This window comes from Armigeres subalbatus, chromosome 1, assembly GCF_024139115.2.
Source record: "Armigeres subalbatus isolate Guangzhou_Male chromosome 1, GZ_Asu_2, whole genome shotgun sequence".
Classification (NCBI taxonomy): Eukaryota; Metazoa; Arthropoda; class Insecta; order Diptera; family Culicidae; genus Armigeres; species Armigeres subalbatus.
Window position 1 is genome coordinate 255,771,471 of NC_085139.1, and position 25,866 is coordinate 255,797,336.

The following is a 25,866-nucleotide window of genomic DNA, read 5'->3' on the forward strand; positions in this document are numbered from 1 at the left end:
AGGTTTATGCTGCGCTTTCAAAGTCCGTGGTCATTTGCTTTTCGAATTCCCGTGCGAATTCGTTCCAATTTGCGTCCTTGTACAACCACCGTTTGGAAAGTTCAAATCTTATCTGTGGCTCGTTTATTTTTAGACATATCGGAATGTGGTTGCTTCCCATTGTGTCGTCTGCAGCTTGCCAGCTTTCTGGGGATCCCTGCCAGGTCCGGGGGTGGAGAATCAATCACTTCGACAGCGAAGTTTTCACCGCGGCCCTGGGACTGGAAGCCAACACTGAAGGTCTAAGCAGGGATGCGTTGATAGCTGTCCTATCACGCGCCTGTGATACCACCATGCCGAGGAAAGCGAACCCGAACATGTTCAGGCTAGCTATGCAAAGATGCCTAGATGAGTGTAGATTCCCCGAAAGATGGAAAAGACAGAAACTGGTGTTGTTGCCGAAGGCCGGGAAGCCGCCGGGCGACCCATCGGCGCATATACCAATCTGCCTTATAGACACGACGGGCAAGTTGCTAGAGAGAATCATCCTCAGTAGGCTAACCCCGTACTCAGAGGGTACGAACGGCCTGTCTAACAACCAGTTCGGTTTTCGCAAGGGTAAGTCCACGTTGGACGCTATTAACTCGGTGGTAAAGACCGCCGAGATTGCGATCCAACAGAAAAGGCGAGGTATTCGATACTGTGCGTTAGTGACACTTGATGTGAAGAACGCATTCAACAGCGCAAGCTGGGATGTCATCGCGCTCTCGTTACACCGGCTTAGCCTGCCGGTGGGCCTGTACCGGATTTTGGAAAGCTATTTCCAGAACCGTGTACTATTATACGAGACCGATGCCGGTCAGAGAAGCGTACCTATTACCGCAGGAGTTCCGCAAGGTTCAATACTGGGCCCGGTACTATGGAACCTTATGTATGACGGGGTTCTGAAGCTAAAGTTCCCTCCTGGTGTTAAGATCGTCGGTTTCGCAGATGACGTAACCTTGGAGGTCTACGGGGAGTCAATTTCCGAGGTAGAACTGACCGCAGCACACGCGATCAGCACGGTGGAGGATTGGATGAGCGCTAGAGGCCTGCAGCTCGCTCAACATAAGACGGAGGTGGTTATCGTCAACAACCGCAAGTCGGTTCAACATGCAGTGATTCACGTGGGTGAAGTCGCGATCGCATCAAAGCGGAGTTTGAAGCTCCTCGGGGTCGTAATAGACGACAAGCTGACCTTCACCAGCCATGTCGACTACGCGTGCAAGAGGGCTTCGACTGCTGTTGCGGTATTATCGAGGATAATGTTCCAAGGTGTGTGTCAGTAGACGTAGGCTACTGGCAGACGTTGCCGTATCTATTCTTAGGTTCAAAATGAGGTTTTCAGTAAAAAAAAATCTTTGAATTTCAGCGAAAAATTGTTCGGAATTTTCATATGACATTCATTGGAAGTTGCACGGATTTTTTAATTTATTTAATGGAAAATTCTTCACAATTGTGATTTTTTTTTTAATTTTCAGGGAAAAATGTTCGGCATTCCAATGGATAATTATTCAGGATCTCGAAGAATTTATTTTGATTCATACGGGAAATTCTTTCGTACCGTCTATAAAAAATCTTTGGAAATTCTATGGATGGGAATCATTAATAAAGAGAAGGGTCGTTTAGGGGGTCCCTTAACGTAGTTGGCTACACGTTCGCCTTATAAGCGGACGGTCATGGGTTCGATTTCCAGCCCCTCTACCAAGCCATTGTCAGTTGCCTGAAGTGCAGCCTAAACTATGGCGTTTGGGGTGCGCCGTCTTGCCGACACGACTGCCCGGTGACGACTGACAAATTGTTCTTCTCGGAGGCATTCATCCAACGTACCCGGATAAATAGAAACCGAACAATGTAACGAGCAATTTGATTCACGATACGGACAAAAAGGACACAATGGACTCACGATGAGATAGACCCGCCAATGATAACAACAACGAATGTCTAAAAATAGATTCTGTATGGATTCTGCACAGCAGAATACCACAGAAGATCACGGCACTGTAGCGGTTAAGAAACACAGAGTGCCTACCAAATAAACAAAGGAATAAAAAAAGAAGAGTTGTTTGACGGAAAATCATTCAACGGAAAACCATTTGACCGAAGAACACGTTAAGCCGACTGTCATCTTGCCATATTGCATTTGGTTGAAGTTAACGTTTGGGCGAAACAGTTAATCATCGAAAACGGTTTGGCCAAAATTTTCATTTGTCCAAAGCAAAATACGGGCGAGCTGAATATTTGGTTGAAAAGTCGTTTGCCCTAACAGATCGTTTGGCCGAATCATCAGGAATATGTTTGTCCGAAATGGTCGTTTGAAAGAAAGGGCCATTTGGCAGAAAATGTCAAGACTTCTGCCAAACGACCATTGCGACCAAATGACCTTTTCGGTCAAAGCACCATTTCCCTGGAGGCCCTGCGCGGGATTACTTCATTCGCTCCACAGGTGGCCTAAGCAGCCGACTGACTCTTCCGGACATTTGCTGGAACAAACCGGGGCCTCCAACTTTAAATACAACAGTGCTTTCTTTCACATGACCCACCATCATCCGAGTTATCTTCTCTTCAATTCAAAAGTGAATCAAGTAGTAACCCGATGTGCTTTACTACAGGTGTGGGCCAAACCCTAAAGTAGTATTTGTTCAACGAAAATTCGCTCTTTTGAGATAGAAACTCTCAGCTGGGTTGCCGAAGATGGCCGAATGTGACGTCACGTCTGGCATACTCAGTACAATTTTTATAACAGACGTGACGTTTCACTCCGCCCGCCCACTGTGGGTGGCGATGTTTACATTATTTTTTCGACTAATACAGACATAGAGGACTTTGGCCCACACCTTTACTGAAGCACATCGGTAGTAACCACTTCCCAATTCAAAAGATTTAAGACATGCCAAGAGACCTTGCTGGCGCCGTGATGCCGTTGACTGGAAAACGTAAGACCATCACGGACTGGAGATTGCCTGCTTGGCTCATCGGAACCTGGTCGAAGCTCTTTCCCGAACGTTCAACCAATAATAACGCCATATGTATATTTTCTGCCAAAGTGGCCGCAGTTTTTATTGAGCCAGTGCTAGTTCTCACTGATGATGCAGCCTGATAAGTGCCAGAACACGACGTTTGTCTTGATCACAAAACGGTAACCGGCTATCCCAGCGTCCGTTCCATTCTCAGACACCATGGTCTGGATTATTAAATCTATCTGTGAACAGTGGAACCGCAACTGGAGGACATCGACCTTCCGGATATTTTGCATCATCTGCGGAGTGCACAATACAGTGGAACATTTCCCGTGCCAAGGTCCCAGAATTCTAAAGGGAGCCTTCAGAATCCTTATTAGAGTCAAAAAGGCTTTTTATGGCTGGTCATCTGCTTCCTTAGAAATAGGGGCTTGTATCGCCTTATTTAACAAACACATGTTTCCTTGGGAACCCCGTGTTACGCAACAGAGCCGTATGTCCCACGAACAGAGGCGAACGGGCCTTTCTGGTTCATCAAAGGTTGTGAGCCGCCTTCCCTCTCCATGACTGGGACATCTGGACACCCAAACCTGGGCAGTAAGCTTCAACTTCAAATCCCGAATTACTTAACTCTCGACAATGTCAACTGTGAGGTCTTCACTCCCAACCCTTGCAGTGCATCACCGAATTTATCCCACTGATTACAATTTTATCGGCCGCTTACTTGCAGTTTCACAGGAATTAAAAAAAAACTACACGTTCTGGTGTTGCTTTTAATACAGCATTCTGATGAAATTTTTGTATATTTACCACACCTTCCGCCAAGCCGGCGTACTGATCATTGCCAGCTACGGAAATATTTCCGCTCTGAATCATTTTTCGGCCGATTGAAAGTAGGAAAGGCGAAAGGTTTGGATTACATCTCAAGAAGAGTTAACAATATATCCGAAGAACAGCGCATCTACAACACCATTCCGTAGATTCTGATTATGAATCACAAGCAGGCTGTTCCGGAGAAGACCTCCAAGTTATGGCATATCTCGCGCTTAGTTACATAGGGGCGTAACTGTATTGATCGATTTCTCTTCGTCGATGTTTTCTTTTTATTATTGTACCGAATTGCGCTAGTTTGTCGATGATTTAATGGTTTGTTGTGATAAAGGATGATTGTATATTGCACCAGAATCAATAATCACGGTTGTAGCTTTTGAAACAATTGAGTTATTGACAAAATATAAAATCGATTAAGAGAAATCGATCAATACAGTTACGCCCCTATGAAACTAAACGCGAGATATGTTTTCTAGACCAACGGTTACCTCAACTAAAACCATCGTTCTGTGAAATCGTCCAGTTCTACCTCAGAGCTTTATATGTATTACTTAAGTTCCTGTTTTCTCTGTTTACCCTAGGTTTTTATCATGTTATCAAATTAAGTCTAAGGGTGGTCCAGACAGGAGGGTGGATTTGCTTAAGCTCACTTCAGACTGGCTTTCAACTGAACAAGTAAAGAACTTATTGTGTGGTCAATTACGCCGAATGAGCTATCCGTTGGTTTTGGTCACTTGTGTGCTGTTTTATGAAGCGTGGAACCCCGTTGGTTACTCGGCGAGAAAAAAGGGAAAGTCATGGCCTGCTGTTCACCAATCAAGGAACCGACCCGTTATACGGATGATATTTGCATATCTGCCATCAATGCACACTGGAAGTGTATTGCCCAATTTGTAACGTATCTCACCCTCAAACTTATTTTTAACAAAATTCATTACTGAAATTTGGGGAATTTTGGAAGAATTGTTTTTTTTTTCGTAGAGATTCAGAATTTTTAGCAGAATTTTGAAAGAATTGAGGAATTACCTGTGGAAATTAAAAAGAATTTTACGTGAAGATTAAAAAAATCCGTTGAAATTCGAAAGAATTTCTTCTGAATTTCAATGACATTCAAAAAGATGTGACTACTCGTAAATATCGTCGAGAAAGTTTAATTCTCTCGCTTAACTTTTCAAAAGGACCTAAGTCACATTTTTTTCGTGAATTAATTTGAATAGCGCAATCAACAGAAAAACATGAAAGCTTTCGATTGCAGTACTCAAATTAAATCATTAAAAAAATGTTACTTAGGTACTTTTGAAAAGTTAAGCGAGAATTATATGGGAACAAACCAATAAGTAGAAAATAAATTTAAACAAACTGTTTTCTTATTTAATAATGCACGAGATGAATTCTAATAATGATCGAAATTCGATTTAATTTTCTTGAACTGATTTCCATGGACTGATTTGTACGAGGAACTTAACATGTAGCTTGTTCCCACAAAACCAATTTTTCATCGTACCATTGTTCGAAAGCCCGTCACTGTGCGACGCCGCATTCCATAATCTAATCTGTATTCTGCGCTGTGCTGCTGCGCACGGTCGCCAATTGCACAAACACGTCAAGAATGTGCGAATTTTGCTCGAAACATAAACATTTGAGGAAGAAAAAAACCTTGCGGTTGATGTGCACGGCACGAAGATGACTATTATCGCTCTTATAAGCTACCCATGTGTATACAGTTTTGAAGTTTTCCATTCCGCAAGGTTGCAATTTACTTACTTGTCACGGGGATCGATCCATGTGGTCTTCTTGTTAATATGATCAATAAAATAAACCTTCCCATCAAAGTCGGTGTTAATCTCCCAGCCGAGTGGTAAATCTGCATCGCTGGAAATTTTTGGCATAATTTATCCCGTCCTCTCCAGTGCGGCTTCCAATTCTCGAACTGATCGGGTGACTGATCGAATCAGGTTGTTTTAGTTGAGGATATTTGCGTTCTCGACTGAGGAGATATTCAATTTGAACCCTCAGAACTTTTCGTTTTCTTCACTTTGCCCGATCATTCACTCCCTCACTTGCTCGAGAAAAAAAACTTTTCTTCATTAGCTATTTCGCAGCTTCTTTCACTTTTTTCTCCCCCTTGCCGGATACTGCCGTACTCCAGCCTCTTCTCATTTATTACCGAGCACTCAATCACATCCATTCACTTCACAGCCATCGGTTTCAGAACCACTTCCCAGAACCCTTTTCCACATGCAATTCGATTCTCTCGGTGCGATCAGACAATTTTCACCTCTCGGCCTACTCGGCGACGAAGGTGACAATGCCTTGGCTGCGACGTTACGACAGTCCTACAGTAGCTGGCTAGGCGTATTTCTTCTCCATGGCTGTCCATGGAGTCACCGCGTTCACACTCTCACGCACGATTCACTGCCCCACTCTTCAGACACTACATTTCCTTCGCCGAAATTGGCAAAAATCGTGGACAAGTCGTTGCCTCCTGTATTCTTCACAACGCAACACTTTTCCGCACGGTTGCACTAAATCTGAAAAACTTCTTCCGTTTTTTTTTTTTGCTTGCTCGTTTCACAAACGCTCTCGCCGCACACTCACTACTCCGTCATCAAAACTTTTCCTTCCACAAACCGATCTGGCTGACGATTTGCGCGTTGCCCCGTATTTTCCCTGGTGAGAAATTGGCCTGGATAGAGATCGGTCGGTAGCAGGCCCGTTTTCCTTCGCGCGCGCGTGCACCTCACATAAACAACGACTGTGATCCAACTGCTGCTGCTGCTGCTGCTGCTCCTACCGCTGCCAGCATTTTCACATTCTGTGCCGAGAGACGGAGAAAGAGATAGAAAGCAATCAACGATTACAATTCGATTCGAGGCGATTCACACTTCTTTTATTTCCAGTTTGAAATTTTGCACTACACCGCGAACTGTCAGTCGGCGAATTTGTCACGCTGGAGTATTGGAATATGCGCAACTATAGTTTATAAGAACTTCTCGCTGAAACGCTAGAACCGTCGGAAAACCGAAACCAACAACTGGCAATTAATAAACCATTTCGGCCGAGAGCGCAGCAACAGTGCCAGCCATATTGAATTAAATTGAAATTCCAATGCTTTTACGGTTGCTGTGCGCGAGGGAAAGGTAATGCGAAGAGCGTTTGGCGTTTTTCAGTGAGGCTGGTTAGGAAAACTTGAGATCTGGGCGATGGTGCTACGGATTGCTTATTTGCGGAATGATATGCTGCCTAAAAATAAGATGTGAAACGATGAGTCTAAATGATCTCCTTTATGGGTTTAAAAAATGCGTTGAATACAGTGTACTCTGTGTTTCAATACCGGAGCTTCGAAACGATACCATTTTCTCAAGAAGATTGTCCACTTTTCGTGAAGGTCGACAACGGCGTTAAAAGCGTTGATTTACTGGTGCTGCAAGCATAACTGTCTCATATTGATATGAATTTCATATATGTTACAGTTGAGCTTTTATAGTAGGCTGACCATACGTACCGTATTCAACGGGACAGTCCCGTTTTTTAGACCTTATTGTGCTGTCCCGTCGTAGTCTAAAAAGGCCTCAATTTGTCCCGTTTTTTCATTAATTCTTCCAAGGAGCTTCAAAATATTATTCATATAAATTCATTATTTTAGGCAGGAATCTAAAATCAAATATATAGAAAATTATTTCATTTTGTTTCTATATTGGAGGGATTTGCAGCCCTTGGCTGACTCAACACTCAACAAAGAAAAAGGACGAAACCAATAAAAAAGTGTGAGATTGCTCTCTATGCCGTTTTGCATTTTCCATTCATCGACTTTTCTTAAGGTTTTTAAAAGTTATTGCCAACCGTTGCTTTTCCGAAGGCATTAAAATGTGGCCAATTTCATCAGTGGCTTGAACGGAGTTAGTAATTTGTAATTTAGGCAATTATTTCCTGAAAAACAGGTCACGTCTCAACGTCAATAAAATGAAGCGTGGGAACAGACATTCTATTCTTCAGATTAAGTTCTTTTTTATTTTATTTTTTTAAATCTTCCGAAGTATGAATTTTTATTTTTCAGATCTGGTTATTTTTCAATCAGTTGATTCTTTTCGAAACATTATGAACCATTCAAAGTCTTTCTGAATAATTCTGAATATTTCCACTATAAAAAACGACGGCATAAAAATTAATTTAAAAATCAACTGAACAAAATTGAGTTTAAGCACATGGTGGTTTAAGGCAGTTTCGAACCGAGGGAAAATTTGGTCGTATTAAAGGCTAGATTTAAGGTCCTCACTTACTTTAAGGCTAGCTTACACATTGGGAGCTTGTCTGCAAATTTCCCTCCCATGTGTGTGGACGGGATTTATTATGTTATTCCGTTATGAAAAATTAAAAATTCGGCGCAATTTAAAATAATATCTGGCGGAATTCTCCGAGAGTTCGAGCTGTAAACCAGACTTTAAATTGGCAAGGATTTTGTTTTTACTTTTCGCGACAAAATTGCATGAGTCCCGCTTTTTATTGGAGCACATAGGAACAAAACAAGACAAGATTCCCAAGGTGTGATGCAACTTTTAGCGTCATTTAAATCAATTTCGTTCAAAAAGGACTGTGAATTGATTAGATTTGACATTTATACCATATTCATGGAAATAATTTAAATTACATTTTTAATAATTCTATTTTATACACTATCGTAATCTAATAGTTGTTCTTGCAAATTAACCCATCTTCTTTACCGACAGGTGATCATCGCACGCACTTGAACTGTCCAGCTTAGTCTGTTCAAAGAGTCCATCGTTATGAGAGCCATTGTTCGGTTGCCATTATTCGGGATACGTTTTGATGAATACATCTGAAGAGAAAATGTTGTCTCAGGTACTGGTTGAAGACCAAGCATTGGACGGGCGAGTCCCAGCTCAGTTCAGATCCAGTCAAGTCCCATTTTAGTCTCATTCCAGTTCAGTCCCAGTGCAGTTCCATTCCAGTCACAGCTCGTTCCCAGTTCAGTCTCAGCTTGTTCCCATTTTAGTCTCAGTTCAATCCCATTTCAGTCCCATTTCTGTCGCATTTCAGTCTCAGTCCCAGTAAAGTTCCTGTTTGGTCCCATTTCAGTTCCATTTAACTCACATTTCAGTCCCAGTCCAGTTTCAGTTCAGCCCCAATCCAGATCCAGTTCAGTTGCATTTCAGTCACAATCCAGTCCCACTTTTTCAGTACCAGTCCAGTCGCTTTCCTGTCCCTGTCGAATTCTAGTTTGATCCCAGTTGAGTCCCAGCACAGTCCCAGTTCAGACCGTGTTCAACCCCATTTCAGTCTCAATCCAGGTTCTTTTCACTCCCAGTCCAATCTTTTTTCAGTCCCATTCGTCGCATTTCCGTCCCAGTCCAGTCCCAGTAAAGTTCCGGTCTGGTTCCATTTCAGTTCCAGTCCTGACCCATTCTAGTTCCAGTTCAGCCCCAGTCTAGTCTCAATCCAATTTCATTCCAGTCCCAGCTCGTTCCCATTTCAGTCCGAGTCCAGTCCCTTTTCAGTCCCAGTCCAGATCGCAGTCCAGTTCATACCTTATCCAGTTCCAGTTCAGTCCCATTATTGTCCTAGTCCAGTCCCACGTTTTCAGTCCCAGTCCAGTTGCTTTCCTGTTCCAGTCGGGTTCCAGTTTGACCCCAGTTGAGTCCCAGTCCAGTCCCTTTTCACTCCTAGTCCAGTCTCTTTTCAGTCTCAGTTCAGCCCCAGTCCAGTTCTAGTTCAGCCACAGTTCACTCGGTCCTACTCCAGTCCCATTTCAGTTCCAGTCCAGTCACATTTTAGCCCCATTCCAATCCAAGTTCAGCACCACTCCAGGTGCAGTTCAGTCCCAGTCCAGCTCCATTCCAGTCCTAGTTCAGTCCCATTCCAGTTCCAGTCCCATTTCAGTCCCAGTATAGTTCCTGTTCAGTCCAATCCAATCCAAGTTCAGTTCCAATTCAGCCCATTCAAGTCCCATTTTGAGTCGCATTCCAGTAACAGTCCCATTTAAGTCCTAGTTTAACCCCAGTTCAATACCAGTCCAGCCCAGTCCCATTTAAGTCCCAGTCCAGTCCTATTTCAGTTCCAGTACAGTCTCATTCAAGTCCCATTTCAGTCCCAGTCCAATCATAGTTCAGTCCCAGTTCAGTCCCAGTCCAGTTCAGCCCCAATCCAGTTCCAGTCCAGTCCCATTTCAGTCCCAGTCCAATTCCACTTTTTCAGTCCCAGTCGAGTTCTAGTTTGATCCCAGTCGAGTCCCAGCCCAGTCCCAGTTCAGACCATGTTCAACCCCATTTCAGTGTCAATCCTGGTTCTTTACCCCAGTCTTTCTTCAGTTCGATTTCTGTCCCATTTCTGTTGCATTTCCGTCCCAGTAAAGTTTCGATCTGGTTCATTTTTAGTTCCAGTCTAGTTCCATTCCAGTTCAGCCCTAGTCCAGTCCCAATCTGATTTCATTACAGTCCCAGCTCGTTCCCATTTCAGTCCGAGTCCAGTCCCAGCTCAGTCCTAGTCCAGTCCCTTTTCAGTCCCAGTCCAGTACCAGTCCAGAACAAGTCCAGCTCGCAGTCCAGTTCCAGTTCAGTCCCATTATTGTTCCAGTCCAGTTGCTTTCCTGTACCAGCTACGAAAACTTCGCGAGTCATTATGGGGGTGGCGGTAGTATTCAATGATTTTTCATCATGGCGTCGTGGGCAGCAAATTTGAATTATTTTCCATGGGGTAACACGTCGGTTCGTCGGTGGTTCAGTTCCATTTCAGTTCCAGCCCAGTCCTATTCCAGTTAAATCTAGGTTCAGTCCCATTTTAGTCCCATTTTAGCACCAGCTTAGTCCGTGTCTCAGTCGTAGTCTCTGTTCTGTCCCAGTCCCAGTCCCAGTCATCATCATCACCATCATCATCATCATCATCCAGTCATAGCCCCAGAGTTACATTCAGCCGAATTGAATGTTTGGTTGAAAACTTGTTGGGCAGATAAGACGCTTAGCCGAAGATGTCATTTAGCAAAAACATACGGGACATACGGCCAAATGGGATATACGACCCAAAATGTTGCTCGGCCTTACTCATCGTGTGGTTGGAAAAGTCATTTGGCCGATCATAGTCGTTTGGCAGAAAAGGCCGTCACTGTGAGAAATGACAAATGGGGAGTTAGACCCCAGCAAACATTTAGCTGAATAAGCAAGTTTTTTAGCTGAAGAAGCCTATTTTTGGTGCATACAGGTGCTTTACCCACCTCCAATATTTGTTGGGTAAGCAGGGTTTTTGATTGATGAAGACTTTTTTTTCTAATAAGGGAAGATCCATAAAGTACGTCACGCAAAAATCGGCGATTTTCGACCCCCCCTCCCCCCTTCGTCACACTTTTTGTAATAAACCTCTAAAATTTTTGCATGGATCGTCACGCTGCTCTGAACCCCCCCTCCCCCCTAGAGGCGTGACGTACTTTGTGGACGGCCCCTAAACGCTTTATCCTCTTCCGAAGTTTGCTGGGACGTCTCACTTCTTATTTCTTACATTGTCTGCCATATGACCCTTTTAGCCAAACTACATTTCGACCAAATGCCCCATTCGGCCAAATGACGTAAGGTCAGATGGGTTTAAGCCTAATTGTTTGAATAACTTTCGGAATAATGGTCATCAGCTAAATGGTTTCTTCGGCCAGAGGACTTTTGGTCAAATGGCTGTTCCCCTCTCCTTGCAGTCCCAGTCTTGTTGGGCAAATTGGAAACTTTAGATATTATGTTGTTTATGGAGCCTTATTGACTGCCATCATGGTACTCTTCCAACTATGTCCTTAATTTTCATTTTTCGTAAATAAGAAATCAGAAATATTTCAGAGTGAATCATTTACCATCATAACATTCTATTGTATTAAGTTAGTTGTGGAAACTTTAATACTTGACTACTAATATTTCACGCTTCATCAACGCGGACAAAACCACAAAGGAACAGAAAATTACGCATCTTTCAATGTTTAATAAAAATGTAGAATTTTGAAATTTTATTTTGATCTATTCTTTGATATACATTAAGGAGTTTATTACAGTCGCCTCTCCACATCTCGATATTGAAGGGACCATCGAGATAGGGAGAGATCGAGGAATGGAAGGAAAATTGAAATGGGTACTAGATCCAAAAAAGCTCGTTGCTATGAAAAACGTCAACAAAACAAATGTCATTTCCTGTTGTTGATGTGTTTGTTTTTGTCCAAAGATGGTCTAGTAGCCTAAAAATTTGAACATATCGACATAAAAGAGAGTGAATCATGAACAAAATATGATCAGAACCCATCGAGAGAGATATCGAGATAGGGAGGTTATCGAGATGTAGAAAGCACAAATGTATGTAGATTGAAGGGACTGAGGAAACCATCGACATAGGGAGAGATATCGAGATATAGAACATTGAGTTGTAGAGAGTTGACTGTATTAAGCAATATCAAAAACTTTTCCAATTCTGAGCAATTCAAATACCCTGCCTAAGGCCGGTTTTGGGAAAATCCCTTTTTCATAAATATAAGTGGAAAAAATCTGCGGATAAGAATAACAAGAATCTCAAAGAAAAAAACATTAATAAAATGTAATTTTAGGGGGGTCCCGTAGCGTAGTTGGCTACACGTTCGCCTTATAAGCGGATGGTCATGGGTTCGATTCCCAGCTTCCAACAACCCTCCGTCGAGTCTCTGGAAGACGAGCACAGCGGGTGGTGCTATGGGGGAGGGACTGAAATGTGACTCGACTGGAACTGAAATGTGACCAGACAGGAACTTTATTGGGACTGGGACTCAAATGCGACAGGAATGGGACTGAATATGTGACTGAGCTTAGACTGAATTGAGCTTGAAATGGGACTAAACTGGGACTGGAAAAGGACTAAAATGGGACTGGACTGGAAGTAAACTGAGACTGGGACTGAAACTCGACTAGAATGAAATTGGACTGGGACTGAAATGCGAATGGGCTGGCACTGGATCTGCACTGGGCCTTGACTGGTACTGAAATGGAACTGAACCAAGGACTAAACTGGAACTGGACTGGGACTGGACTGAGACTGAAATGGGGCTGAATTGGGACTGTACTGGAACTGAACTGGGAGTGGAAAGGGACTGAAATGGGGCTGGAACTGAACTGGGACTGAAATTTGACTGGAACCGAACTGAGACTGGACTGGAACTGAACTGGGAGTGGAAAGGGACTGAAATGGGACTGGAACTGAACTGGGACTGAAATTTGACTGGAACCGAACTGAGACTGGACTGGAACTGAACTGTGACTGAACTTGGACTGAATTGGGATTGGAATGGGACTAAACTGGGACTGGTATGGAACTGGACTGGGACTGAAATGGGGCTGAATTGGGACTGAACTTCAACTGAACTGAGACTGAACTGGGACTGGAATGGGACTGAACTGGGACTGGGACTGTAATGCGAATTGGCTGGCACTGAATTGGATCTGCACTGGATATGACTGGAATGGGACTAAACTGAGATTGGACTGGAACTGAACTGTGACTGGATTGGAACCGAACTGAGACTGGACTGGAACTGAACTGTGACTGAACTTGGACTGAATTGGGACTGGACTGGGACTGAAAAGGGAATGGACTGTGTCTAAACTGGGACTGAAATGGGGCTGAATTGGGACTGTACTGGAACTTCACTGCAGCTGAACTGGGACTGAACTGGGACTGGAATCGGGCTGGACTGGGACTGAACTGAGACTGAACTGGAACTGAACTAGGACTGGAATGGAGCTAGACTGGGCCTTAACTGAATTGGCCTGGGAGTGGGACAGAAAAAAACAGATATAATGTCGCTAATTGATGTGTTGCAATAACATTCATTAGACTCAGTCATAGTCATAATCATAAGACCATTGTTTCAGAAATATTATTCCAGATTAAATAATTTTCCGATTAAATAAATTTAATAATAATATCTGCGTTGAAAAGGGGAGCGGGTTATTCGGTTCAAAGTCATTTAAAATAACGCCATTTGGGATAAAGGCCATTTAGCATAACGGTCGTTTGGCAAAACGGACATTTGGCATAATTTTGAACAGGGTCAAACGTGAGTGTCACTTGGCATATTTTTTTTGTGTTCTTCAAATTTAGTTAGTTAAGCAGCAAAACTAAGTGGTGCTGATAAAAAAAAACTCAGAATAGTGAATACAACACCGGTCAATAATAATATTGAAAAGACATAATCCTTTCGTAGGAAGCTTGCATTATCCGAGCTTGAAGCGATGATAATTGTTATTCCTCTTTAGGATTCATGGCGCTTCCTGTAGAAAGCAATAATTAATGTTATTCCGCTTGTCTGGAATCCGGTAACGGAAAATGTAATTCCTTTTTTTGGTAGTAGAAGTTTGTCAGAAATAAGGCAGTGGTGAATGTGATTCTTTCGTTAAAAGTACGAGTTCGTCACAACGGTAGAAAGGCAGCAAAATAAAATTTCCATGAAGAATTAGAAATTTTCCACAAAAATCAGAAAATTGCCAATAAAGAAATCAGTGTATGAGCAATAAATAAATATAAAATTTCCACAAATAACAAAATTTCCATAAACAATTGAAAATTTTCCAAAAAACAAAAATAAATTAGCTCTTTTAACATTTTTAGTTTTATAACGCTCTTGAAGACCATAATTTACTCTACAAGAGTGTTATTAAACCAGCATAAAACCAAATATTACTAGGGAGCATTGCAATTTTAAAAGAAGATTTTTCCATAAAGAAATCAAAATGTTTCACGAAAAAAATACAAAATTTTCATAAATAAATCAATACCGTGGACCCCCGGTAATATGACAGTTATTAATTTGAACACTTTTTAATTTGATCCCCGTTCGTTTGAACATCGTTCATGCAACACGTGGAATCGAGAAAAGAAAAATGGAACATCGTGAAACGGAACGCAGAATCAAAACAAACCAGCAAAGAGAGCAACCAGAAATCAGTTTTTCTGATGCAAATAGAGTAACCAGAAGTTCAAATTAAAAATGAACCCCGTTAATTTGAATGATGGTATTAGCAATGAACAATAGCAAAATTTGCCACAAAATATCTTTTTTTCAAAAAAAATAAAAAAAAATCCACAAAATAACCAATAAAGGGCAGTGAAAAAAAATTGTAAATTTCCATTTAAAAAATGAAAAAGGAATAAAATTGATAAAATTTTCCATGAACTTTAGACGCTTCTAAAGAAAGGGTCATCTTTATGGGAATTTTCTAATTTTTTTTTTGTTCTCTATTGATTTTTTCATGGAAAGTTTTTAATTTTTTTTGTGGTAAAAGAATACTTACTTTCCCGAGAAATTTTGTCATTTTTATCGCTAATATTGACCCCATTCGATTCTAACAGATTCGATTTTGGCAACACGTTCGGAACATTTATGTTGCCAAAATCGAATGGTTTTTGTTTTCTCATGATACTTCAACATTTCTTCACTTTTTGTGACGCTAGACACACTAAGATTCTATTTTACGCGAGTATTGAAATCTAAACGTTTACACTAGAAAACATTTTTAGGTGGATTTTTTTTAAACTTTTTTTCGTCGTTTTCGAGGTCCAATCAATTTCTTTTACGAAAATTTCGTTATTTAGAAGTTCTTCTTAAAAAAAATCAAGTGATTCACGTCGGTTTAGGGGTCTACTTTTTTACGAGGATTACGATATTTACTTGGTTTATAAGCAATATCAAAAATAAAAAATTAATAAAACAAAAATTTGTGTTGCCAAAATTGAATGGGATCTGTATTTATGGCAATTTTGTATTTTCTCCGTGGAACATTTTGATTTGTTTATGAAAAATTTCCAATTTTTTTATGAAAAATTTCTTATTTTTAGAGGGAGTTATTTCAGTCCGGTATAAATGGATCTTCTCTAAAGCATGGTGTTTGATAGGATTAGGGCAATGCTGGATGAAGTTTCTTTAAGTGGCATTCTTTAAAAGTAGGCATTCTCCTGAATTAAGGCAGTTGTGAATGTCATTCCTTATTTAGAAGAAGGCGCTTGTTATCATTAAGATAGTGGTGGACATGATTTCTCAATAGGCATTTGCCCGGTTTAAAGCAATGGTGGATGTGATCCTTTCTTTAAGAGTAGACGTTTGCCTGGAATAAGAAAGAGGTAGAAGTGGATCCTACTTTAAAGGATGGTGTTTGCCATCATCAAGGCGATGATGGATGTGATTATTTCTTCGAGAGTAGGCATTTTCCTGAATTGGGTCCTGAAATGAAGAATCGATATTTGATTTTCCTTCAGGGAACGATGAAGTTAATCATCTTGAACGAATCAGTTTTTCTTCCGACTCAAAAATCAAAAAGATTATTGTTAAATTTGAAATTTGAAAATAGATGAAAAATGCTTCCTTGACATTTTCGGTCTTGTTTGACGTACGGAATAATATGATTCAAACGCACTAGCAAAACACCGCAGGGCACTTGACTCAACCTTTGACAATTAATATATGGGCCTGATGGTTGATTCGTTCTGAAATGTTGCACAGCCCAAAATTTGCCTCAAAATGTCTTAAACACAAAAATATTATTTTTACTGATTTAGACTTTTAAGAGAATTTTTATAACATCGGATCAAGTATCTTTGACCGATGCACTATCGTTTGCAACTATAAACGAGGTAGGGCTTTAGGACCCAATTAAGGCAATGGTGAATGTGATTCCTTCTTTGTAAGGTGGCGCTTGCCCGAATTAAGACAATGGTAGATGTGATTCCTTTTCTAAAAGTAGGCGTTTGCCCTTATTAAGACAATGGTGAATGTGATCCCTTCTATGAAAGTAGGCGTTGGCCGATATTAACACAATGGTGGATGTGATTGTTTTTTTTTAAAGAAGGCGCTTGCCCTGGTTAAGTAAATTATGAATGTGATCCCTTCCTAAGAAGTAGGCGTCTGCCCGGAATAAGGCAGTTTGGATGTGATTCCTTCTCTACAAGTAGGTGCTTGCTCGGGTTACGACAATGTTGGATGTGATCCCTTCTTTAAATTTAGGCGCTTGCCCGGATTAGGGTAATAGTAGATGCGATTCCTTCTTTAAAAGTAGGCGTTAACCCGGAACAAGGCAGTGGTAGATGTGATCCCTTTTCTAAAAGTAGAAGTTTGCCCGGACAGGGGCATTTGTTTGTCTGGCATCAGGCAGCAATAACACTATCCAACAAAATTGAACTTTTTTTCGCTCCCTTTAATCATTTTCAATGTACTCAATAGATTTTTTTACGCTGAATTCAGATTTTCTGTAACACGTCCAATTTTTGAGATAAACGGATTTTTATCCACAAAAGTACGTATTTTTATAGAAACTTGGTTTCTCTTCTCTGCAAAGCTGAATTTCGGCTCCTCACTTTGAGAATAAAACTTGATTTTTGTAGAATGGGGCTTGTAGAATGCATGTGGTTTGTGGGATTTTTTCGGCACGTTCATTTGTTGTGAAAAACGGGATTTAATTCACAAAAGTACGTATTTTCATCGAAATCTGGTTTCTCTCCTCTGCAAAACTGAATTTTGGCTCCTCACTTTGAGAAATACGTACGTATGAAAATACGTACTTTTGTTAATTGAATCCCGTTTTTCACAACAAATGTACGTGCTAAAGAAAATCCAACAAACCATACGCATTCTGCAAGGCCCCTTTCACAAAATTCAATCTTTATTCTACGATATCCAACTTTTCTCGTACGTTAATGGCGGCTTCTGTGGGTTTCAGTGGCTTGGCTTGGGCTTGACATTTTGAATACCCTCTCCCCTCATCCTGGAACAGGAGGAAAACGGAGTGACAAATCCAAGCCAGATGTCAAAGAAGTACAGGGACGGATATACTTTGAAACCCACAGCAGTCGCCATTGCCGTGCGCGAAAAGCTGGATTCAAACTTTATTCTCAAAGTGCGGAGCCGAAATATTGTAGAGCAGAGAAACCAAATTTCTTTGAAAATATGTATTTTTGTGAATAAATTTCCCTTTTTCACAACAAATGACCGTCCCAAATAAAATCCAACAAACCATATGCATTGTGCAAGGTTTATTTAACGAAATTCAAACTTTATTCTCAAAGTGAGGAGCCGAAACTCTGCTTTGCAGAGGAGAGAAACCAAATTTCGATGAAAATACGTACTTTTGTAAATTAAATTCCGTTTTTTCACAACAAATGATTGTCCCAACTAAAATCTATCAAACCATATGCATTCTGCAAGGTTCATTCTACGAAATTCAAGCTTTATTGCATAAGTGAGAAGCCGAAATTCGGCTTTGCAGAGCATAGAAACCAATTTTCCATGAGAATACGTAGCTCTATGAATTGGAACCCGTTTTTCTCAAAAACTGTTACGTGTTACAAAAAATCCGAATATTGTGCTTTCAGTTGAAAACCGAAGTGAGCTTTCGCGACGATTGAGTTTTTCCTTATTTCCTGATGTCGCAACTGCATCGCGACTAGTGCGCATCTATGCCACCGCCATGCGCCATGATGCGCACTAGTCGCGACGTAGTTGCGACAAAAGGAAACGGGAGAATACTCGATTGTCGCGAGAGCTCACTTCGGTTTTCAACTGGAAGTACAATACATGACTTTTAACTTTTATGTACACTGAAAATGGTCGAGGAGAGTGAAACACTGTTGACTGTTATAATTGCGGTTCCTTTTTGGAAGTAGGCGTTTGCTTAGAATAAGTCAAAGATGGATGTGATCCTCGTAAGTAGATCTGCCGTTTTGTTTGATCGTCCTTCCGGAAAATGTCTACCATCATTATAAATGTATATGTTCTGATAAATCTTGTACCTACTTTATCTATGTGAAAAAATACATTTAAAAAACTCTTTCTCATTTACAGTTCCAAATTATGCCAAATGACCCACTCTTTAGTAGCGGTTCAATATTATGCCAAATGGTCGTCATGACAAGTGACTTTATGCCAAATGACCCATACACAAAAATAAGAGACAAAACATCGAATGTTTAAAGAGCATGCATACTGCAAATCAAGACAAAATTTTCAAAACGACTTATCTGCTTTTGTAAACAAAGATTCAAACGACGATTTGACGAATCTGATAGCTCTCCCACGCAAACCAATACCATCAACAGGTAGCGGAATTCTTCACCTACCTATTGATGGTTTGAGTTTGCGTGGGAGAGCTATCAGATTCGTCAAATCGTCGTTTGAATCTTTGTTTACCAAAGCAGATAAGTCGTTTTGAAAGTGTTGTCTTGAACTAATTAATGATTCATGTTTATATTCACACTGTGAGAAGTGTGGATTTTTGATGTTTCAGCCGACCACCGACCTTTATTTTCAGTCAGTTTATCAATTCCAAAGAGTTTTAAAATACTATGTGAAGAGTTACATTTAAGTTTAAAAGTCAAAAGTGTCTTAAAATCGAACACAGAAAAGCCAAACCACACCGCAGTTGAATTACCCCGCAGTTGGCCTTTTCCTCGGAACAATTCGAACGCGCAACGCACACTGCTTCAGCCCCGTGTAAAGCGTGAGTACCACGACGACGATCGCGTCCATGCGATCGGCGTTCGTCTATCCAACCCAGCGGCAGCAGCAGCAGCACTGTAAATGCGATGATGGACCTTCTGCCATGGTGTGGAAACGAATGCGATCGTTCCTTCTTGCTACAAGCAAAGTGATCCACTCGACGACGACGGTCGATCGGTGCGCGATGCGCATCCACCAGCAGCAGCAACAGATCCAGTAGGCCATGTGTTTGTGTCAGAGTTGGAGACGCATTGCTCACGTTGTTGGTTCACCATCAGAGACCCAGCAAGTACCCTCTGCGAGAGGTGTGTGGTGCGCGCACGCAAGGGGCAGCAGCATGGTTTGAAGGTGTTTGCGTGAAGCGCAAATGCGCTGTTGCCAAGCCTGTTCGCTGGTATATTGCTGAGGCTGCGGCATGGCTGATGACGATGACGATGATGATGGGGGATTGTGATGATGTTGTTGGTTGTTGCGGCCATAAGTTTGGCACAGTGCGGTTCGGGTGTTTTGGGAATACGCCTCGACAGGGGAACGCAGGGTGGTGAGAGGAAAATGTTGACCGAAGCAACGTAAAATTTATGCTGCTTGTTAAACAAATAGAAGAATGTGGATAAAACAAATATTGACAATATTGGTTGGGTGTTTGAGGAGCAACACAATGCGAATATTATGTTTTAATTTTTCATGGCCGACTCTATTCGGTTAAATTGACATTAGCAGTGATTTTGATTCGTTTCTAACAATTCGTCCTGGACGATCCCGATCTAATGTAAGCAGTTCTTTCCCAGTTAGTTGATAATTTTGAAATATATTAAAGGTAACAGTGGCATAGAATCAATTCTAACACAAATCGGTAAAGGCTTCCTCTTGCACCATATGGATTCCCAAAACATAACAGCTCCTTATCGAACCATTAGAAATCTTGTTCCAACAAACAACTGTGCAAACTATTGCATCGCGTCTTACGTAGTCCGATTGGAATTCATAAAGACATACTTCAAGCGTAAAATTTCCAACTAGATCGAATTCTTTACCACCCGCCTCGTTGGGATCGGACCTGGAAAGCAACGCATTCCGTACCACATTACGATCACCCTTCGGAGAGCTGCAATGCGACCCAAGCGATCATCATCATCCCGTTAGAGACGACGATGCGGTGCGTCATCAAAGAAAGATCAAACATTTCGCCCCCTTAGATGAGCCCCCACCGTGTGGACGGGTTGCATCTGAACTCTGCCTTTTTTCCGCGATGAATCGACCTCGGTCGATTAGGGGCCCTCCTCCTTCTGCTAGCCTAGTCTTTAGGGCGGTCGGTCGGTCGGTCGGTAATGCAAAACTGAACTGCGCCGAGAATGTCAAAATCACGTTGGAATTTAGCGCAGCAACGTTACCTTGCTGTGCACCCTGCGTCCGACGACGCTTTCGCAGCCTCATCAGACGGACTGTGGCCAAACGCGCTCTCCTCGGTCGGACGGTCGTCGGCATGTGCTATTTCAGTCGGCGCGCCGCGGTTCGGCCGGCCTGTGTCAGTCAGTCAGTGTGGTTATTAAGTTTGTTTGATATTTATTTGCAGTTTTCATACGGCTATTAGCGGCTTGGTTGCACACTATCGGTCCGTGCGGAGAGGGCGAGAGAGGTCACCGTGGTGTGGCAAAGCGGATGGACACTCCGCGATGCGATGTTGCACTCGCGGTGTGCAATACTGTGGTTGGGGCCTGCTAGAGCAAGGCCAAGCATAAGGGACCTGAACCAGAAAGGAGGCAGAACGATGCTGTACCGCGCGAGCTTCACGCCCGCCCGTCACGCAGGGCCATACTTTTCGCGGAAATGTGTGCGGCATGCATGCATGGCCTGACGAAGGAAAATAATTGAAAATTGGAGGTGATAATTGCAGAGGTCGTTTCGCAGGAATGTTGCAATATTCCAATGACGTGAGTTTTGTAGAATTTATGGACTAGCGGACTTCAACTTTCAATAATTCCGGATTTCTAGTGATTACCTTATGTGTTCGGTTACAATCTATGCCATTTGCATATATAAGAGAAGGGCTGTGTGGCCTAAAGGATTACAGGGATTTTGGCAAAGGTCGGTTTTGTAATCAATCAAAGCATGTACCGCAGCAATTTAGAAGAATTTTCGTGGAAGCTCTAAAAAACTTCACGCGGAAAATCGAAGTAGTTTACCGTGGAAATCGAAATAATTTTCAGTGGAAATTTGGAAGAATTTCTCGTGGATATTTTAAAGCATTTTTCATAGAACGTCTAAACAATTTCCCGTGGCAGTTTTCAGTGCTTATTCAAAATATGTTATATGTAGCTTTGTTGCTTCAAGCTAGTTCAAAGCAAAGATCAATGACGATAGTAGGGGATCGTGACCGAGGGCGTCCTGCTCACCGGCGCTCTGATGACCCAAATCCAGTCTTTTGTTCTTTACGATCGGTCACTCCTCAGTCTAGTTCCCGAATAAAAATCTTCAAATCTTCTTATCTTCAAATCTACAAGCATTTACATTTTCATATCCTTTTATTTTTTGAATCTACAAATTACCAAATCTTCGAATTTTCAAGCCTTCAGATCTTCAAATCTCTAAATTTTAAAAAAATTCCAAATCTTCGATCTGTGATTTTTCAAATCTTTTCAAAACTTCAAATCTGCAAATCTTTGAATCTTCAAGTCATCAAATCTGCAAATCTTCAACATTTAAAATTTTCAAATCATTAAATCTTCGAATCATAAAATCTTCAAATTTTCAAGTCTTCATATCTTCAAATCTTCAAAATACCAAATCCTCGATCTTTAAATTTTTCAAATCTTTTTCAAATCCGCAAATATTCAAATCAATAAATCTTCAAATCTTCCTATTTTAAAATCTACAAGTATTCAAATTTTCAAAGCTGCAAATCTTCAATTCTTCAAATTTTCAACTCTCCAAATCATCAAATCTTCAAATTTTTGAATCTTCGATCTTCAAATCTTCAAAGCATTTCAAATCTTCATATCTGCAAATCAAAAATCTTTAAATTATCAAATCTCCAATAAATCTGCAAATCTACAAATTTAAATTTTTGAATCTGTAGATCACTAAGTCTTCAGCTCCTCACATCTTCAAATCAATAAATCTCTAAATTTTCAAGCCTTCAGATTTTCAAATCTATAAATTCTCGAATTTTCAAATTTTTGTTCATATTTTTTTTAAATCTGCAAATCTTTAATTAAAGATTTAAAATTCTTCAAATTTTTAAGTCCTCAAATCATCAAAACTATACGGCTTCAAATCTTGAAATTTTCAAATTTTCAATCATTCAATCTTCAATTTTTCGAATCTTCGATCTTCAAATCTTTAAAGCTTTTCAAATCTTCATATCTGTGAATCTATAAATTATCAGCTCATCGAATTTTAGAATTTTCAAATCTTCTTATTTTCAAATCTAAAAGTTTACAAATTTTCGAATCTTAAAATCTTCAAACCTTCAAATCTTCATATCTACAAACCACCAATTCTTCAAAATTTCAAGTCTTCATATCTTCAAATCTTTAAATTTTCGAATTTCCAAATTTTCAATCGTCAATTTTTCAAATCTTTTTAAGCCTGCAAATCTTTAAATCATCACATCTTTAGATTTTTGAACCTCCAAATCTTCAAATTTTCAAATCTTCAAATCATTAAATCCTCAAATCTTTAAAGCTTCGATCTTCGAATCTTAAAAACTTTTCAAATCTTTATATCTGCAAATCAATAAATCTTCAAATTCTCGAATTTTCAAATCTTTGATCATCAAATTTTTCTAATCTTTTCAAAACTGCATTTCTTCAAATCTGTAAATCCTCAAATATACAAATCTTCAAATCTTCAGGTCCAAATCGTCAAATCTTCAAATCTTTAAATTTTCAAGTGCTCAGATCATAAAATCTTTAAATTATCGAATTAACAAATCTTTGATCTTCAAATATTTCAAATCTTTTCGAAACTTTTCAAATCTGCAAAACTTCAAATATTCAAATAATTCAATCTTCAAATTTTAAAATCTTCAAATCTTCAAATCTTCAAACTTTTCAAATACTTTCAATTCTGCAAATCTTTAAATAATCAAGTCTTCAAATTTTCTTATCTTCTCATCTTATCTTCAAAGCTACAAATCTTAAATTCTTTAAATTTTCAACTCTCCAAATCATTAAATCTTCAAATTTTTTAATCTTCGAGCTTTTCAAATCCTCATATCTGCAAATCATCAAATCTTCAAATCCACAAATGCAAATGTTCAAATCTTTAAATCTTTAAATCTTCAAATCAATAATTTTTCAGGTCCTCACATCTTCAAATCAATCAATCTTCAAATTTTCAAGCCTTCAGATCTTCAAACCTTCAAATTCGCAAATTTTCATCAATCATCAACTCATCGAATTTTCGAATTCTCAAATCGTTTTATCCTCAAATCTAAAAGTTTTCAAATTTTCAAATCTTAAAATCTTCAAATCTACAAACCTTCAAATCTTCATATCTGCGAACCACCAATTCTTCAAAATTTCAAGTCTTCAGATCTTCATATCTTTAAATTTTCGAATTTCCAAATCTTCAATTGTCATTTTTTTCAAATATTTTCAAATTTGCAAATCTTCAAATCATCACATCTTCAGATTTTTAAACCAAAATTTCAAATCATCTTATCTCCAATTTTTAAAACCTCCAGATCTTCTTATTTCCAAATTTTCAAATCTTTGAATCATTAAATCCTCAAATCTTTAAAGCTTCTATCTTCGAATCTTCAAAACTTTTCAAATCTTCATATCTGCAAATCATCATCGTCATAAATTTTTAAATCTTCAAATTCTCCAATTTTCAAATCTTTGATCATCAAATTTTTCAAATCTTTTCAAAACTGCAAATCTTTAAATCTGTAAATCTTTTAATATTCAAATCTTCAAATCTTCAAGTCCTCAAATCTTCAAATTTTCAAATGCTCAGATCTTCAAATCTTCAAATTATTGAATTTTCTAATCATTGATCTTCATATATTTCAAATTTTTTCAAACCTGCAAATCTTCAAACCATCAAATCTTAGAATATTTAAATCATCTAATCTTCAAACTTTAAAATCTTCAAATCTCCACGGCTTCAAATTTTTAAATCTTCAAATTTTCAAATCTTTAAAGCTTCAAAACATTTAATCTTAAATTTTTCGAATCGACAATTTTCACATCATTCAAACTTTTCAAATGTTCAAATCTGAATCTGTAAATGTGCAAATCTTCAAATCATCAAATCTTCAAATTTTCGGATCTTCTAATCTTTTTATACTCAAATCTAAAAGTCTTCAAATTTTCAAATTTTCAAATCTTCATATCTACAAATCATCAAATCTTCAAATTTTTAAGTCTCCAGAATTTCAAATCTTTAAATTTTCGAGTTTTCTAATCTGATCTTAAAATTTTTCAAATCTGCAAATATTCAAATCAACAAATTATTTGATTTTTAAACCTTCAAATCGTCTTTTCACCAAATTTTCAAATTTTCAAACCATCAAATCTTCAAATCTTCTTATCTACAAATTTTCAAATCCTCAAATCTTCTCATCTCCAAATTTCCATATCTACAAATCTTCAAGTCTTCAAATATTAACATCTTCGAATCTTCAAATTTTCAAATCTTCAAATATTCAAATATTCAAATATTCAAATCATCAAATCATAAAATTTTAAAATCTTAAAATCAACACGGTTTCAAATCTTCAAATCAACAAATTTTAAAAATCTTCAGATCTTCAAATGATTAAATCTTAAACTTTTTGAATCGTCGATCGTCGACATCATTCATTTCTAATCTTCACATCTGTAAATTTGCAAATCTTTAAATCATCAAATCTTCAAATTTTCAGATCTTCAAATCTTCTTATCCTGAAATCAAATTTTCAAATTTTCAAACCCTAAAATCTTCATAATCACAAATCTTTTAATTTTTAAATCTCCCGAGTTTTAAATCTTTAAATTTTCGAGTTTTCAAATCTTTGATCTTCAAATTTCTCAAATCTGCAGCTCCTCAAATCAAATCTTCAGATTTTTTAAACCCCTCCAAATCTTCAAATCGTCTTTAGGATCGTTCAAAAATTACGGCCAAGGTTTGTGAGAAGGGGGGGGGGTCTAGAGGGTGGGACAGTTTGTGACAGGGGGAGGCGGGGCGTCTCGTCTTGTGTTATGTCCAACAAGAAAAAATACTTTGTTACATTTTAGAAACAATTGATTAGCTAAAAAGCTAAAAAGATCATAAAATCTTTAAATTATCGAATTAACAAATCTTTGATCTTCAAATATTTCAAATCTGCAAAACTTCAAATATTCAAATCATTCAATCTTCAATTTTTTTAAATTTTTCAAATACTTTCAATTCTGCAAATATTCAAATAATCAAGTCTTCAAGTTTTCTTATCTTCTTATCTTATTTTCAAAGCTACAAATCATATATTCTTTAAATTTTCAACTCTCCAAATCATTAAATCTTCAAATTTTTTTAATCTTCGATCTTCAAAGCTTTTCAAATCCTCATATCTGCAAATCATCAAATCTTCAAATCCTC

The 25,866-nt window shown here is 39.3% G+C and overlaps 1 protein-coding gene across 1 annotated transcript in view; it reads right to left on the reverse strand.

Annotated features, from left to right (window-relative positions):
- Positions 1 to 25,866, reverse strand: part of LOC134206851 (protein kibra) — a 161,452-nt gene that overhangs the window by 117,910 nt on the left and 17,676 nt on the right. The window contains exon 2 of the mRNA XM_062682583.1: positions 5,574 to 6,624. Within this exon, the coding sequence (XP_062538567.1) occupies positions 5,574 to 5,698 (125 nt within the window). The 5' untranslated portion in view covers positions 5,699 to 6,624. The remainder of the gene's footprint in view (positions 1 to 5,573; positions 6,625 to 25,866) is intronic.